This window comes from Phyllostomus hastatus, unplaced genomic scaffold (assembly GCF_019186645.2).
Source record: "Phyllostomus hastatus isolate PE091 unplaced genomic scaffold, TTU_PhHast_1.1 phas_scaffold_501, whole genome shotgun sequence".
Lineage (NCBI taxonomy): Eukaryota > Metazoa > Chordata > Mammalia > Chiroptera > Phyllostomidae > Phyllostomus > Phyllostomus hastatus.
Window position 1 is genome coordinate 50,824,366 of NW_025334033.1, and position 17,051 is coordinate 50,841,416.

Consider the following 17,051-nt stretch of genomic DNA (forward strand, 5'->3'; position numbering starts at 1 on the left):
TACATTGTAAAATTTAGTTTCTCAGTTGCACTAGCCACATTGTAAGTGCTCCACCGCCACATTCGGCGCGTGGCTACCATGTTGAACAGAAAGATACAGAGCATGTCCATCATCACAGAAAGTGCTATTGCACAGTACTGCGGAGCTTTAAAAAAAGATAATAAAACCCGCCCAAGCCCAATGGCAGAGGTGAGAGGGCTCCTGAGCTTCTCTGCTCTGACCCTCATCCCAGGGAAAGGGAGTATCAGTGCAGGCTTCTGTTGGAGAGACAGACACGCCCTGTGGTCCGGAAGGCAGGGCTGCCTTCTAGGTGTTAAATCCAGCCAGTCCCCCCTCTGCCCCCAGCGAGGGCTTTTGTCACCAGATCTTTTCCCCCGGGCCCCAGAGACACCTCCTGCCTTTGTTTATAGTGCCTTAGATGACGGGCACTGACTTAGGGGCGGGCCCTTCTCCAAGGCCTCCAATGCCATCATCTCTTGTCCGGAGGATGAACCTCAGCTCAGACCAGACTCTGGGCCCAGCACCTCCACACCTGAAGTTCAGCTGCTCCTCCATTAAACCTCCAACTCCCCTAAAATTTGTGTCAGTGGGACCCTAAGACTCTGCCCTCGGCCTGTGTCCCCGGGCCCCACCTCAGCCCCAAGCCCCCAGGCAGTGGGAGAAGGCAGATCCTCCAGGGCTCACCCCGCTCCCACCACAGCTGTGCTGAGGCCGCAGCTCAGGACGGCTGGAAACAGCGCTGGGGCTCAGGGGCCAGCCAAGCGCCCGGCTCCAAAATAGCAGTTGTGTTCACATAAAAGCCTCTAATGAGAGAAAGATGCCGTTCTTGGCCTCTCGCGCGCTCTTTGCAGACGCTGTCTGGCAGGCGGAGCGGGCCTCTACCGTTTGGCAGAGGGAGGGGAGGAAAGGGAGGTGTGAGTCAGACCTTGGCCCCCAGCCCCTCTGCATGGACCGCCCTGCTAATTGCATTAACAAACGCCTCGACGCTGGGCCAGTTGGAGGCCAGGGCCAGGGAGCAGCCCCAATTCCCACGGGCGCTAGCAGGCATGAGGAGAGGGACCATGGGCAGGGCTGTGGCCCAGGGCTGAGGCATGGGTTCCCCTGCAGCTCCTGCTCCAAAGCAGAAGAGTCACTGTCCACCTCGTCAGAGCCCTGGGGGCCTTGTCTGGAAGGAGGCAGGGCTACGGAGGCCCCATTCCGGAGGGGTCCCTGAAGATGAGAGGAAGACGGGAGGGGTCCTGGGGCAGCCCCTGTCAGGGATGAGCCTGGGGACGAGTCCTTTCCAGGGGAGCAGCTGCGGGGCAGGAAAAGGAGCCCTGGTGGCTGGCAGGGGGCCGTCCAAGCCCTTCCGCAGCAGCACCAGCTCATGCCTAGGACCCAGGAAGGTCGGGAGCGCAGGGCACCATCCCCACTTACAACACAGCCAGGGCCAGAGCAGAAGCACGTAGGACAGAGTGGCCTTGCTGTCAAAGAGACCTGCATTTGAATTTCATTGTCGAGTTTCTTCTAGAAATTCCATCTAGAAAATGGTCGTGCATCCAATATTTACTATTAACCTGAGGTGGTAAGCGAGACAGACACCGTCCTCTTCTCTGTGGACCTTTCCACATAGAGAGACTGTCACAGAACAAGTGAACACAGGGGCAGAAGACCAGAAATCGGGATGTGAGTTATGGCAGAAACGGCAGAGGGGCTGAGGTCCAGAATAAAGAGGCTGATGGGGCAGCTCTAGCCTGCATGGTCGGGGGAGCCCCTCTGAGGGGGGAGCTTGAAATGGAGGCTGGGACGGTGACAGGGAGCCAGCCTCCTAGAGAGAGACGGGGGGTGGGGGGACCCAACATCCAGGGGGTAGAGCATTCCGGGGCCCAGGCTGGATTTGGTAAGCAAGTAGGTGAGTGCGGACACGGGGCCAGATACTCCGCAGCAGGAAGGTGTGGACAGGGGTTGTTATGATGTCGTTTATGGAGAAAGAGCCAGAGGGTAAGGGGGGCGGGGGGGGGGGGGGGGAGCTGGTGAGCAGTCAGCTGGCGGTTGCCATCAGCCAGGAGAAGCTGTGGGGACCCTGGGCTGGAGAGGCAGCAGGGGGCGCAGGGAGGGGCAGGCCAGTTCCCCAGAGGTTTAGGAAGTAAAACAAACAGGGCTCAGGACAGACTGGAGATAAAGCCTGAGGGAGAGGAAGGTGTCTCAGGGGGCCCCCAGGTGTCCGGCTTGAGCATTCGGGTGGGTGGGGATGTCCTCTAACAGGGTAGGTGAGACGTGCCAGGGGAGTGGCCTCAGAGGGAGGGAAACCGCCGGGTTTGTTTTGGACAATTTGGGGTGGGGACGTCTGGGAGGCGTCAGGAGCAGGCAGCAGGACGAAGGAGTCGGGAGGTCGGCGGGGAGGGCTGGCGGAAGACATACATGCGGGGCTAAATCTGGGCGCTGTCAGCCCGGAGACAGTATTTACATCCCCGGGAATGCATTAGGTCATTCCAGGAGCCGTGCAGCGAGAGAGCGAAGAGGAGGACCCAGGCTCTGGGAAGCCACGGTGAGCTATTGGGCAGAGGAGCAGCCACCACAGGCACAGGGGAGGGGCCAGGACAGGGAGTGACACGACGGCCACCCACAGGGGGAAGGGGCTGAAGTGTTTAGTGTGGTCCCTGGCCCAGAGAGAGCATTGCACTGTTACTGCTGCGTGTTAATTGTTTGGCATGGAGCCTACTGGCACTGAGTAATGGGGAACAAATAACGCTTGGCTTGGTTCCCGTGGCCCCCTCTTTCTGTGGGGGATCTGCCAGATCTGGGTAAAGTCCTGGGGCGGCCCAACATCAAGATGCTGGGTATAAAAGGACAAACCAGCCAAGGAGGTGTGGAGAGGCAGCTGGGCTGGCAGAAGGAAACTACTAGGCCACCCATGGGATCATTCACCCACTTAGTCCCTTTACGAACGTGTGCCGAGTAGGTCGAGAGGGCGGGCACTGTGCTGCTGTCAGTAGGACACAGCCCTCGGCCCCCGGGGGCCCCTGGGTAAGAACATCCGCTCAGTTAGATCTTTGGGAGTGCACCTGCTCACCAGAAAGATCCAAGGTGCCCGTAGCTGGTGAGGGGAGAGATGGATGGTCTCTCGCTGGGACTGCAGCCTTCGTGTTAGCTGGGTCTCACTGAGGGCATGTGACTACTGCCCCTACCCCACTCCCACTTTCCTCTCCACCACTCTGGCTCCTGCCGGTTTGTAACTAGTCAGCGAAGAACCTGCAAATCACACCCCTGCTCTGGCCCTTGTCCTGAGTGTTTGTTCAGTGCTTACCATTACAAGGCCCTGGGCTCATTGCTTCACATGTACCTCTTTTCTTCCTTCTTATAACTGCTGTGAGCACTGTTCTCATCCCCATGGGACGTCTGTGGACACTGGGGCTGAGGGTGACCAAGCAGTTGCCTGAGATCTTCAAGCAAGTAATTGATGGAGCAAGGGTTTGAACCCAGGGAGTCTGGCTCTAAAGGTGGGGCTCTTACCCTTTGGGATGAGGTCATTACAGAGCTGGGGCGGGTGGGCTAGGGAAGTTCCCTCAGGGAAGCCGAGATCACGAGGGTCGGAGTCCCCGTAGCACTGACAAGCGGACTGGAATGAAAGCTACGCAGAGGCTGTGGACCGAGAAGGCAGGAGCAAATACCCAGGGTGCTCCGGGATCTCCCGAGGGTCTCCCGAGGGTCTCCTGAGCCCTGTGGGGAATTCTCTGGAAGAGCTGATAGGCCTGGGGCTGCAGAAGGGCTCGTCTCAGCACAGGCCTGAGCGAGGCCCTGGGTCATTCAGCACACACTCACTGAGCCTGTACTCTGTGTCCAGTGAGCACGTGCTACTGAGCGGCCCTCAGGGGTCAGGGGACACCGGTCCTGTTCTCCCCTTCAAGGCCAAGCATGGGTAGAGCACACAGAACACGGCCTTGAAATGAACATTTAACGTGAGTTATCTCGCTCGTTCTTCACGACTACATGAGGCGGAGACTAATAGTCACGTTTTATAGGAGAGGAAACTGAGGCACAGAGAGCTTAAGCACCTTGCCCGTAGTCACAGAGCTGAGCGGTGGGGCCGGCGTGTAAGCCCGGGCAGGCAGCACGGCCCCCTGGATCTAGATGGAGACGGCCGCTAAACTTCGAGGTTCTGCTGATTTCCAGCTGCGAGACGGGCCAGCAGTTAAGTTCTGTGATCTGTGATCGGGATCAAGATCAAATCGACCCTGGTTTACAGGGTTTTTGTGATGGTTAAACACTAGTAATCCAGGGCCCTGGCCCACAGGAAGGGCTACAGGGTGTTATTATTATTAATCTCCCCAAAACGACTCTTACTGATTGTTATACCCACCACACAGATGAGGCTCTTTGGCAAAAGAGGGACAGTCACTTGTCTGCGGACAGAGCTGGGATTCGACCCCACCACTCCTTGGATGTGGCACCAGAATTCAAAGCACGAGCTCTTAACCTTAAGCCTTTCTGCTGGGGGGCTGAAGGCCAGTAATCCGCCCAGACCCCCTCCTCAACAGCAGGGACTCCCTCGGCCCTCCCCAGAGCAGCCCCAGCCCCTGTGCAGCCAGGCTGAGATAAACTGAGAATGTAAAGAATTCTTCAAATCCTCTTCCCATTGTGTGTATGGGCTGGGGTGGTGAGGAGGGCAGGCCAGCCTGGGAAGACTGGAGGGTCTTCCAAAAGCCCTAACTGTAAACGGGACCCACTCTCCCCACCCTTGTCTGCAGTCCTGCCCCTCAGCCGAGCGAGCCAGGCAGGCCCCGGTCCGCAGTCTGCAGCCTCCACAAATGCACAAACACGCAAATCGCATGGCAGAGCTGGCAAAGCCACAGAAGGACAGGCAGATACGAAGACGAGAGGAGGAGAGAGGGCCCAGCTCAAGACCCCGCCAAGGTGCAGGGAGGAGGTGTGGCTCCAGCAATGGCCACCTGCAGGTACGGCGGCCCCTAGAGGTCCAGGGATGGATGGGGCCGGGGCGAAGGAAGGGGCCCGCCAGGGAGACGGGCTGCTATGTTGCGGCAACCTAGGATTCTGGGAGAGGAGGTGAGAGGGGTGACAGGTGGTGGCCCCAGGGGTCTCAGGCCATCACTCCAACCAGGGGGTTGGAACCACAGATCTCTGGGAGAAACCCGGGCACCGACACAGTCTCCACACTGTTTTGGGACTAGACTTCATTCTTGGCAGTGCGAGGAGGTCACACACCCGTCCTTGTCATCCCCCTCTCCTGCTGGTGGAATCACCCCACATGTGTGAAGCTGCTACGACAGTCATGAGCCTTCCCCTGCAGAGGGGCAGCCGTGGGGGGTGGCGGGGGAGGAGAGGGAGCCGGCAGACCAGCTGACAGGGTGTGGAGCCAAGAGCCCTACATTCTACAGAGCTCGGGACCCAGTGGTTCAGGGCCAGCGCCATGCTGCCCACGTGGTTCTTGTTAGGCTCGTTAGTGGAGGAACGGCAACAAGCAAACAGCACAGGGCCCAGCTAATTAGCACACAGACCTTCAGTGGGCAAGCCGACTTCGAGTGGGAAAGGCCGACGCCCACTGGCAGTTCTTCCTCCAGGAGAGCTGCCAGCCTGCGTGCGCGGGTCGGGGACAAGCGGGGAGCAGCAGGGTGAGAGGGCCTGGGAGGGAAATCACAGGGGCTGAGGACCCCCCCCGTGGGGTGGGTATTGGCAGCCCCCTGGAGCAGCCCCCTGCTGGGGCACGAGGGTGGACACACTCATTGGTGGTGACAATCCGCAGATTCGCCCAACTTTGAGTTTCCAGTGTCGAAACTCCAGCTTGGCAGAGACTAATGCTGGAAAATCACGTGCAAGTTAGGAAGCTGAGAACCTCTGGGGCTGGAGGGCCGGAGCGAAGCCCATGCCCAGACCTCTTGGGCAGCTGGTAAGAAGCCACCCGCCCCCCTGTCCCCTGCTCCAGCTTCAATTCAAACCTCAGCAACACTCTCTGCTGAGCTGGCCAGAACTTTCCAATCCTCCTCCCCACCTCCAACCCCGAATCCCTTCCAAGGCCTCCAGAGACTCCCGAGGCCCTGCAACTCGGGAGTCCCCGAGGGCAGTCCACGGACCAGCCGCCTCAGCATCCCCTGGGAACTAACTCATTAGGAGCAGACTCTGCAGCCCTTCCCCAGACATGCTCAACCAGAATCCGCACTTCACTGAGATCCGGGAGGATCAGGGGCATATTCCAATACGAGTAGGACCCCCCCAGGGCAGATCCTCCTATGATGGACCCCAAATTCTGCTCAGTGTCTTCGGTTCCAGCTAGAATCACCTACGGCACTTTAAGAAAATACTAGAGCTTGTGCCGAACATAACACTGACTCCCCACATCCCTGGCTTCACTGCCCAGGGCGGTCACTGGTTTTGAGTCCCAGACCCTCCTCTAATGAGGGGTGGGTCTTGACCGAGTCACCACTTCTCTGAGGCCCACTGTCTTCATCTTTAAAATTAGGAGGCCCACTCTTCCTCCAGGCACAGAGGGTGTGTCCCCAGAGAGCCCACACTAACCCAGAGTCCCGGAAAAGGAAAGAATTTCCAGGCAGACTATTTGCTTTGCTGTTTGTTTCTGAATTTGGGGTTTTGATGCCTTTATCTGGAGATCCTTAGAGAGGCCCAAGATTCTGCCTGAGCTTCACTGTCTGACCGGGAGAGAGGTCAAGGCCAAGACAGAACCAAGAGCTTGGCGAGCCAGCAGCCCCACCCCCACAGGAGTGGAAGCAGCCCCGTCTTGCCCGTCTTGTCCCCTTCTCGGGAGGCATCAGAACCAGCGATGAGGGCCTCCCTACAGGCTCCCGACACCGTGAGTTTTGTCATGCACCTAGAAACCCTCCCGCTGCCCAGGGCCTCGGGCAGGAAGGGGTGCTGCTGAGTCAGGACCTTGCGGCCAGGCTCAGGGCCCGCCTAAGGGCAGCGGCAGCTCCAGCAAGGACAGTCTGAGTGAGCTCCTGGGGCTGCCATGCAGACCTGGGGGGTCGACAGAGCCCAAGAGGGGCCCTGAGTGTGAGAGAGAAAGATCCAAGGGGCTGCCTGAAACCGCCGGATCTGCGATTACCTGTGGGGGCGCCACACTCCAGACGGCCCCAGCCTCAGGTGGCCGTGGGAGGGAACAAAGCCCCACAGAGAAAAGTCCAGGGTCCTGGAGTCACACTGCCTGCATCCAGCCCCCGTGCCAGCATTTGGGGTAGAATATTCTCGACCACATTTCCCAACTAACCTGGGCCTCGGTTTCCTCCTCTGTAAGTGGGATCAAGAAATACTCATGTTACAGGACTATTGAGAGGCTCAACTAAGATGATGCATGTAAAGAGCTTAGCACAGTGTTGGCAACGTGGTAAATGCTCAGCTATTAGCTACTAGTGTGGTAGTAGTGGCAGCGACAGCAGTGGTGGTGGCAGCAGCATTGATCGAGGTAGTGCAGTAATAATGCTAGCTGCAGTAATGGTGGCAGCATAGCAGTAATGGTGGTAGTGGCAGTGGTAGTGGTAGAAGTGGTACATTGTCACCTCCCATTCACAGATGTAGAAAGTGAGGCCCAGAAAGTAAGGTACGATATGTGTCAGGAAGTTGTAGTAATTAAGAAAAGGCACTTTGAAGTCAGGTTACCTGAGTTCAAATCGTGCCATGGAGCAAGAGACCTGTCTGTGCCTCAGTCTCCTCATCTGCCAAATGGACAGTGGAACTACCTGCCCCGTGGGAATGTAAGTGCACCTTGCACAAAGGGAGTACTGCGTGGTTATCGGCTCTCGTCCTCGTCACTGCCCCTGCCACCATCAGTGGAAGCTTGGGCGCCAGCCCCGGCTTCCGCTCGGTTTCCACGTGACCAGGATGACTATCCTCCCGCTGGTCTCATCTGGGCCGGCTGCCGGCTTCAGAGCAGGCCAAAGGAAAGCTGCTCCAGACCAGGATCGGAGCCTCGTCTGACCGTCCTGGCAGGGCGCCTGACGGAGGCCAGGGCCAGAGGGTGGGTTCCCTTAGCACGCGCTGTGAGCGGTGCCCACAAATGTGCAGTGCGGAGGCTCTGGGGCCAGCCGTGATCTACAGACACGGGGCCGTGTGGGCACCTAAGGGACCCTGCAGGCACGGCAGGTGAGGTGCCAATGCAGTAGGGCAGCAGGAAGGGAAGGCAGGAAGCTTTACAAACATAAGTGGGGCTTTTGTTTGAGAAGTTGTTTCCGGTTGGAGGCATTCTATAATCTCCTCCCTCCCAGGGCCCATCGCCTCTGCTCCAGAGCGGAGCCTCGTCCTCAGGAGGGAGACTGTGGACGACACGTCTGCTCCAGGTTCTGGAGTCCCCACGCCCAGCCCACTTCCCAGGGGACAGAAGGAGAAGGGCAGGTGGGGCGGAGGCACTCACGTTTGATGCAGTGGCTGGTGCTGTTGGCCGTGGTCCATCCTGGGCAGCACTTCCCCCCGCAGACGTTCCTCCTGTGGAGTCACGGACACAGGGTCAAGTATGAGGACACTCAGGGAGGGGCCACTCACAGAGTCCCCCCGAGGGCCCTGACCCCCTGGGAGGACGCTGTCAGGCTGCAAAGACCATCCAGCGTATCTAGGGAGGCCGCCTGGCCTGGGGCAGGCACTGCGGGGACCTGCAGATCTGACATTCAGTCCCGACTCTGCCATTCCCTGGCTGACCTTGGGGGACCTCACTCTCTCTATCTGTCCAACACAGAGCCCGCTGGGACAATAATGACAAGGGATCATGATGATGATCAAAAAGCAAGTTCAGAGAGGTTCGGTCCCTTGTTGAGGCTGCACAACCGTGAGAGCCAGAGCCAGATGCACATCGAGGGGCCCCACCCTAAGTTGTGCTCCAGCTCTCCATTGCCTCTTGCTATAAAGTGAGCTCCACGGCCCTTCCCGACAAGCACCAACCATCCAACGGGAGCTGGAAGATACACGCAAAATGGTGTAAAGGACATATGTGTGCATCACCTGCCAACACATGCACACTGGGAGGAGCCTCAGCTCTCGGGCCTGCTAGTGCACGATAAGACTGAGCACCAGGCTCCAGAATTTCTGTTTAAGACAGGCGTGTGAGGCGGCTAGCTGACGGGAAGGCGGGGCTGGGGACCTGGGGTAAGCTGCCTCTGCATGAGGAGCTCTCTGTTGTAATGTGGGCAGGCTGACGGAACTCATGTTATGGGACGCAGTCCTGCTCCCAGCTACTCTTTGGTGCTGGCATGGAAGGTTCCCCCAGGAAACAGTGACCTGTGCTGACTGCTGGGGTGCTCACCCTACTCACCCAAACTTCGCTTTCAGGAGCCTGCTGAGGCGCACCAGCAGGTGTCACCGGCCCTGACTCTTGAACTAAAGACCCAAATGCCTGGCCCTGGGGGACTTCCCTAGAAGGGCTCCTCCTGGAGAAGACCTCTGGGGGCCCGACTGCTTGGCTCAGGCGGGGCCTGGCTCTGGCTGCGTGGGTCCCATCATTAGTGTCAGAACTGGTATACTGAGCACTCACCGGCTCGGGTGGCAGAGGTACAGGGCCAAAGAGTCAGGGCGAAGGACAGAGCAAGAGGCCATCCCTGTGTCCTCTGTGGCCAGCATGGTAAGCATCTGGTCCCACTTAGGGATTTGTTTGACATTTGAATGGACCCCAAAGCCTGTGCGGTTTTGGAGCTGCACAAAGCATTCAAAATAAATTCCTGCAGCTTGAAAAAGCTGAGACTCATTCCTGGCCCTTTGGTCCAACCTCCCAGGGAGCTCCCAGAATGTGCCCCCAGCCAAGGGTTGTGCCATTCCCTCCACCTCGAAGCCTTTCTGGACCACTGCCTTCGGCAGCTTCCAGATTCTACCATGGCCTCGTCCCTGTGAGGGCCCAAGCCCCGGGTTCTGGGCAAGGGGCTGGTCCTCATGCCCAGGGTTTCTGGATGTGTACCCACCCATTTGTAAGTCACTACCCCTTGCAGCGATGACAAGGCTCTTGGAGGCCTGGGAGGTCCTCGGAAGGGAACAGACTGCAGGCCCCGGGTGTTTTCGGAGCACCGGGCCCTGGGCAAGCCCAGAGAGCATGGACCGAGGGGCCTGCCTGGGTGGTGGTGGCATGGAGCCCTGCCTGAGGAGGCCCCCAGAGCCAGCTGTCACCTCAGATGACCTCAGGATGGCTTTGCAGCTGACTGCCCATGGTGGAACCCTCAGGGCCATCAGGGCCACAGTGAGGACTGGCCAGAATCAAAGGCTGTCAGGTGGTAGAGATCGGGGGAGCAGCTTGGGAGTGGGAGGGACCTCCAGAGGGATTCAGGTTCCAGTGAGGGCCTCTGAGGGTCCTTTTTAGGCCAGTATGAGAACCTTGGGTAGAGGCCCAGGGAGGTGGCCAGCCGGGAGATGACCATCCAGTGGGCTCTGGTCAGCTGGAGAGAGCAATGAGCCTGACTAGCTGGGCTACATACTCAGTGGTTCTGACCCCCTGAAAGGTACCACTTACGGATCATATGAATCCAATCTTCCAGGTGACACCAGTCAGCAAATATTAGCCCAGTACGTATCACCATTGCCCAACACCTGGGGACACTTCTGGTTAACAGCATGGGACAGTTGCTGTTCCATCTGGGACAAACCTGGTCATACTAATCCTTTGTTTAAAATCCCCCACAGCTCTGCACTGGCCTCTACAGAGCTAACCAGGCCCCAGCTGCCTCTGCGGTCTAATTATCGCCATCGGCCCTCCCTCGTCTCCGTGACCATCCACAACCAAGGCTGTGGTCCTCCAAGGGTACCAAGTTTCTCGTCCACCAATTGCACTCTCTTCGGTCACATCTTTGATGCCTTTGCTCAAGCAGCCCTCTGCCTACAATGCCTTCCCTCTCGTCTTGGATGATTAAAATCTTTTGTCCTCCCAGACTTCCAAATCAAATGTTACTTCCCCTGACATCTACCCAGCCTTCCGCATTCTCCATTTCCTGGGACCTTTTAGTATTAATTAGTCTCAGGGTGTTGGTTGCATGGGTCTCGACTTAACTACCTTGAGGGTTCTTTCTGAGTCCTTTCTGTGCCTCCAGAGTCTAACACAGGTCCCGACACCTGCGATACGCTTAATGCGTCGTTGATTCACTTAATCTAGTGTTTCCCAAAAAGCGGATGAGCATCCCTGAGGGCAGGGAAGCGGGCTTTAGGGTTCCACAACCACAGCATTTGCCAATCGCGAGTTCCACGGTGAGAAAGGGATCCCCCTGTCACTGCTCTTTTCAGTCTGATGAGGTCAGTGGACACAGCCTGTCCACTGTTGAGTCTGCCGGCAAGTTCCTTCCCCCGACGCTGGCCAGGCCCCCTTTTCGGTAGGGAGAGCACACCGCAGAGCGGAGCTCCTTGAGATAATGGTGTCTGACTAGAATTTGAGAACATTTTGTTTTGATTTCAATTTTTCTCCTGTTATCTTCTCTTCATGACAAGTGGTACTGTTTTCAACTTGTGATAGTGATACAAAGTTTCCTAGAAAATTATTTGTGTAGAAAAATGAATCAGGCACTGTTTGTAATAGCAAAATTAACTCATCTAAATGTCCAAAACCAGAAGGATAGATAAATAAACTGTGGTATATTCAGACAGTGGAATAATATACAACATTTTGAATGAATAAACTTGGGCTAATTATATTAACATGGTTAAATCTCAAAAATCTAATGAGGGGGAAAGCAACTTGTGGAAGCATAATACAGTATGGCATCACTTATCTATGTTTAAAATATGCAAAACAAATTATTATTTTAGGGATGCCTGCATCTGTAGTAATAGTATAAAAACATGTTGGAATCATAAGTAAATTTAGGGAGAGGTGGAGGAGAGAGGAAGGCAGAGATGGAGGCAAACTTATAGAGGAAATTTCAACTACAAAAAGTCAGATGCAAAATATGCCAAAATATCAAGGTTTGCTAAAGCTGGATTAGGAGTTATGTTATATCCAATATCTTTTTGTGTGTTGGTACAAAACTTCATTGTATAAAACATTTTAAAATAAATAAAACACAAACCCCTGCTATTTTAACAGTACATAAATTTAAACAAAAATAATAAAGCAAGAGATGAAAATATGATGAGAGCCGTGTGCCTTGAGGCTAGTTCAAGAAGCACGGAACACTGGGAAGCAATGGCTTCAGAAGTTCCCTGTGGACTGTCAGTTCCATTAGCTCAGGACCTGTGTGGGCTCTGGTGTGTTTCGTGCAATAAATCCCCACTACACTGCAAGTTCCACGAGGACAAAGGCTGTTTGCCACTGCTGCATCCCCATCATTCATCACAGCGCCTGATGTACAGGAGGCCTTCCAAATGTGTGTTGAATGAATGAACGAATGAATGCGTGAATGAATGATTAAATGAATGAACGAATGAATGAATGATCTCCAGTACTAGTGATGTCATTCTAAGCTTCACCAGCAGGTGGCACTTGGTCCTTGGCCCTAAGGAACCTCCAAGGCAACTGCCAGAGAGGCCAGCCTGGCCAGGAGCCATTAGCCAGAATGCCCCTGGGTAGAGAAAACTCGCTAACAAGATTGCCACTCAGCCCCTCCCCAGCTAACCTGGAGTGGCTGGCTGGAGTGCGAGAGGAGCTCGCCCTCTATCAAAGCTGCAGAAAACAATCTGGGGAAGGAGCCAAACCCAGCCATGCGATAGGATGTATACACCTGCATACATACAGCAGGTGTCTGTGGGTGGCACCCAGCCCGTGCTCTTACACACCTGTGCACATCTGTCAGCCTTATTGTGGTAACAATCTGCTTTGCTCATCAGTACCTCATTTCACGGTTTCTAATAGTGCACGCTCCCACCCCTGCCCTCTGTACCCCCTCCCCCCTCCCCCCAGCTAAATGCCAGCAGTGTACGTTCCTCCAGGATCTGGCCCAACCCACACTTCCAGCCTCACCCCATGGCTCCACTCACTGTCCTGCCCCAAGGCCAACAGTGAGAGGCCCTTGTCCTCCGGCAGCGCTAGGCCTCCAGGCCCCGTTCCTGCCACCTCCCCTCTGCTTTCTCCCGTGCGGCCCATTGAGCACCAGGGACTCCAGCTCACAGAGCCTCCTTGTCCTCTGAGCTCCTCAGCCACAACTGCCCCATTCCTTTACTCTTAAAACGAAGCTTATGGTCCCAGAAAACACATTCACCGGTACATACCTGTTCACTTCTCCAACTCAATTATAAGTAATTGAGTTGCTCTTCTGGCGAGAACAGCGCCTTTGCCTCTGGGACCCACCCCCCATCCCAGGCCCACCACACTTGCTCTTAGGAAGCCTGTGTTCACCCGCAAAAGTCAGGAGGGGAAAAACCCGAAACACGGCGGGTGCTCCACGAACACGTGTTGGCTGACTCCGTGTGTAAACCACTTGGCGATGCACCCGCCTACTCTCCACCTGCTTTCAGCTGGGCGTCCAGCGGGCAGCAGGGAGCTCATGCACTCATTCAGCGGGCCCCTTTCAGCAGGTACTGAATGGCACCGCACACGTGTGCAGCTCTCCTCCAGGCACCCGCGACCCAGCAATGAGCAAACAGAGCCTCCGTTTTCATAGGGCCTACATTACCATGGGCTGGGAGACACAGCCATAAACACAGAAAGAGAAATATAATACGTCACGGGGGAGGAAGTGCTGCGAAGAAACATAAAGCAGGGTGAAGGGAGAGAGAGGGCGGGGCCGCAGAGGGGGAAGGCCTCTCTGAGCAGAGATCTGAAAGCAGTGAAGGCGAGCGGGAGAAGGGCTGCAGCCAAGGAAAACCGGCAGTGCAGAGGCCCCAGGGACGTCCTCGGGAACAGCACTGGGGTACCGGTGCCCTTCCTGCTGTGCACCAGAACTAAACCCAGCGGGTAAATCGGGCCCAGGCCAAGAGGGCTGCCAGGTTTCTTCCCAGCCTCCCGGTGGTGCCCCCACCCATCCCCCCGTTGCCCAGGGCTCCCCTGCCCTCCATTCTGGAGACACCTGACATGCCCAGGCCAGGCGGAGCACCTGGCAGCCAGGATGATCCCGAACTGGGGAGCCTCTTGGTGCTGCGAGGGCGCCCCCCGGCGGGCAGTGGATGGTGCTTGGGAAGAGAGAGAAAGGAAATCGCACAGTTGGGAAGAGCCCGAGCCTTGCAAAGCGGCTGAGGCACGCTGACACTTAGCAGCACAGGCGGACACACGGACTACCCCACGTAACCACCGTGCCGCAGCCACACCGGGCGCAGGCAAAGTGCCCCTGAGCCAACGCCTATTCCCACGTCTCACCATCCCTGCACCCAGGCCAACCTGCGCCCAACCCGAACATGTGTCCCATGTGCAGGTTTCACTGCCAGCCTCCTTCCCAGAGATGCCACTGCTCTCGCACTCCGGAGCCCCCACATCCTCCACCTGCCCGCGCTCTGTGCCCTCTCGGCCCCCAATGGGTCTGAAGACCTGGAACGGCCACCCCGCTGTCCCCTCCCGCTCCCTCTGCATCCGGCAGCACAGGTTCGGCTGAGGGCGGGCGAATGCAGAGGCGTATTAGGAAAGGATTTAACGTCGGGTCTCCGGGAGCTGTACGAAAGGGTGAAGATGGTGTTTCTCTCTCCCCTCAACTTTTTGAAAGTGGGTCAGACCTCCAAGTATCCCTGCAGGACTGAGGTCAGAAGGACGACGGGCAGAGCCCACTACCCTCTCTTTTCGCCTGCACATCCCTCCAGCGAGGAGCGCACAGCCGCAGCTCTCTTTCCCCACCCATCCCCCAACCCCAGCCCCCATGCTTTTCTCTCCAGTGCTCACCCCGTGAGCCGTCTTCGCGGCGGGGTTGGGGGCGCAGCCCCGGGCCGCTGCTGGGTCCTGAAGCGCGGGTGAGCCGGGGCGGCCGGTGCCCGGGGTGCGAACTGCTGCCGGCCCAAGGGACTGCTTCTCCAGGTCTGCGCAGGTGGCCGGACTCGCCGAGGCTGCTGAGCTCGGGGCGGCCTCCTGGCCTCGGTCTCAGCGGACCTCCTGGGGCTCCCCCAGCCGGGTTGGGCCACCTCTGCGGGCGGAGAGCCCGCGACAGGCGCGTCCTGCTCCCGGAACAGACTGTACACCTTGGCTGCAGCCGCCACGGGCTGGCTGCCTCCAGGGCGCCACAGCCGACTCGCGTCCCTGTCAGCTGGCTCGTATCTTCCCACTGGGTACCTCTGAGCATGACCCACGCCCACGACGAGAGCCAGAGTGAGCGGCAGAAAGCTCCTCCAGGGGCTCCACAGGGCGCGCCCCGGGCAGGGGGCGGTGGTCGGCGGCCTCATGGCGCGGGGCCACTGGGGAGCGGTGCGTGTGCGGAACAGTCCGGACAGTCGGGCAGCCCGACCGCCCGCGGGCTGCGCTCAGGTCTCCTCCCGGCGGCTGATTCTCCTGGTCTAGGGGGCCCCCCGAGTCCGACCGCGGGCCGGGCTCTTCCCGGAGCGAGCGCTCGGCAGCGGAGGGGCCCGGGGCTGCGCGCCCTGCGCCTGGCGTCCGCGCTCGGTCTCCAGCTGGGCGCGCACCGCGGCTGTACCTTCGCGCCTTCTCCGCGTCGTTGTGGCCTTCCGAAGGGGTACTGGAGGGTTTTTATTTTTGGAAACCTCTCTGTTTTTTCGTCTCTTTTATCCACACCATGCCCCCTCCTCGGAGGGACAGCTCAGCCCCCTCATTATGGGAGAGGGAGAGAGGAATTCCAGCAACACCCACTTTGGCACTGGGAAACGAGCGGGCGGCGTGGGGGGGTTAACCCGTGAGTAGCTGGGGGTGGCGCAGGGCTGACCCGAGGGCTGACGCGGGAGATGCCGCCTGCTGGAACAGCGGCACCGGAGCCACCTCTCTCCTGTCCTGGGCAAGCTCGAGCTGCTGACCTGTCCCGAATTCATCTCCCACCCCTGACCTCGGGGACAAACTCTGGATTGGATGACCAAGGCTGCACCCTTGAAGGTCCGAGGGAGGCGGGGCGAGGTACCAAGAACGGCGTGACAGAAACAGGACCGACCCTGGGGACCGACTCCCTGCCCCTTCGCTTCTAGCCCTGGCCACTGGGGGCGTCCGCCCGGGTGCAGGCGAGCCCTGGGACAGCGCGCGGGGGACTCTGGAAGGTAGCTTTGTGGCGGGCGCGCTGGAAGGTCGCGTGGAAGGGGGCCGCACGCCCTCTGGTGGAGTTGGCCGCGTCGTTGGCCGCGCTGCCGCTTGCAGAGCGACCTGCCGCCGTCGGTCGCCTTCGCTTCCTGTTCTCGTGCCCTTCCCGTTGCGTCAGTGTCCAGCCGGAGGGCGGATCCTGGAAAGAGTGTCCTCTCTTTCACAGCCGGTGGACTTGGAAGATCCCACACAAGGGAATACAGCCTCAACTCCTGACCTTGGCCTACAGAGGCCTGCCTGTCTGGCCCCCCATCTGATCAGTCTCCTCTCCTGAGGGGCACTCACCACCGCGTTGCACCTGCACTGACCTCTTCTCTGCTCCTGAGCAAGCGGAGTTAATGCCCACGTCCCTGTCCCTGGGACGCTCACCTCCAGGATGTTTACAGGACTAACTCGTCATCACTTCTCTCAACCCAAACATCACCTCCTGGAGCGGCCACCCCTGACCCTTCCCCCACCCCATCCCCCAATCTAGAGGAGCCCCCCCCCCCGAGTCCTCACTTTCTAACACATCCGCGTGTTTTACTTTCACGGCTCTCACGACTGGTTGAAATCGTCTTATTTATTCGTTTGCTTGTGTAACTGCTTTATTGGGTGGGCTGAGCCTGAAGACGCCAGGTTCTAAAGATAATCCGGAAATGGCTGTATGTTTCTCCCCTCACTGCCTTCCCCCAAATGATGGTGAACTTCTTTTCCCCGCCCTTAAACTCAGCGTCATTGGCTTGCCCTTCCCTATGGGTCACAAGAATAGTTTCATTCCTATCATTAAGGCCAATTTTCAGGCACTAAAAAGTCTGGTCCCATCCAAATCAAATCCTTATCCAATTTAATCAATCTCGAATCCAATGCAACATGCCTCCCTGCCCTCCGGGGACTGTCCCTGGGCTCCAGGTCCTGTAGAGGAGAGAGTGGGCCGCTGTCTGTTTTTCTGACCGTCCCCTCCCTGCAACGGCTGCTCCGTGTCGGAGGCAGGGGAGAGGTATTAGAGGAAAAG

General features: G+C 57.8%; 1 protein-coding gene across 2 annotated transcripts in view; it reads right to left on the bottom strand.

Annotated features, from left to right (window-relative positions):
• The window catches only part of LTBP2 (latent transforming growth factor beta binding protein 2), an 86,817-nt gene extending 71,300 nt beyond the window's left edge, over nt 1–15,517 (bottom strand). The window contains exons 1-2 of one of the 2 annotated variants that reach the window (XM_045823245.1): nt 14,708–15,517; nt 8,357–8,427 (exon numbers count right to left, since the gene is read on the bottom strand). In XM_045823245.1, coding sequence (XP_045679201.1) covers nt 8,357–8,427; nt 14,708–15,201 — 565 coding nt within the window. In that variant the 5' untranslated portion in view covers nt 15,202–15,517. The remainder of the gene's footprint in view (nt 1–8,356; nt 8,428–14,707) is intronic. The other variant, XM_045823246.1, reaches the window with a different exon arrangement.
• Nucleotides 15,518–17,051: the final 1,534 nt, after the last annotated feature.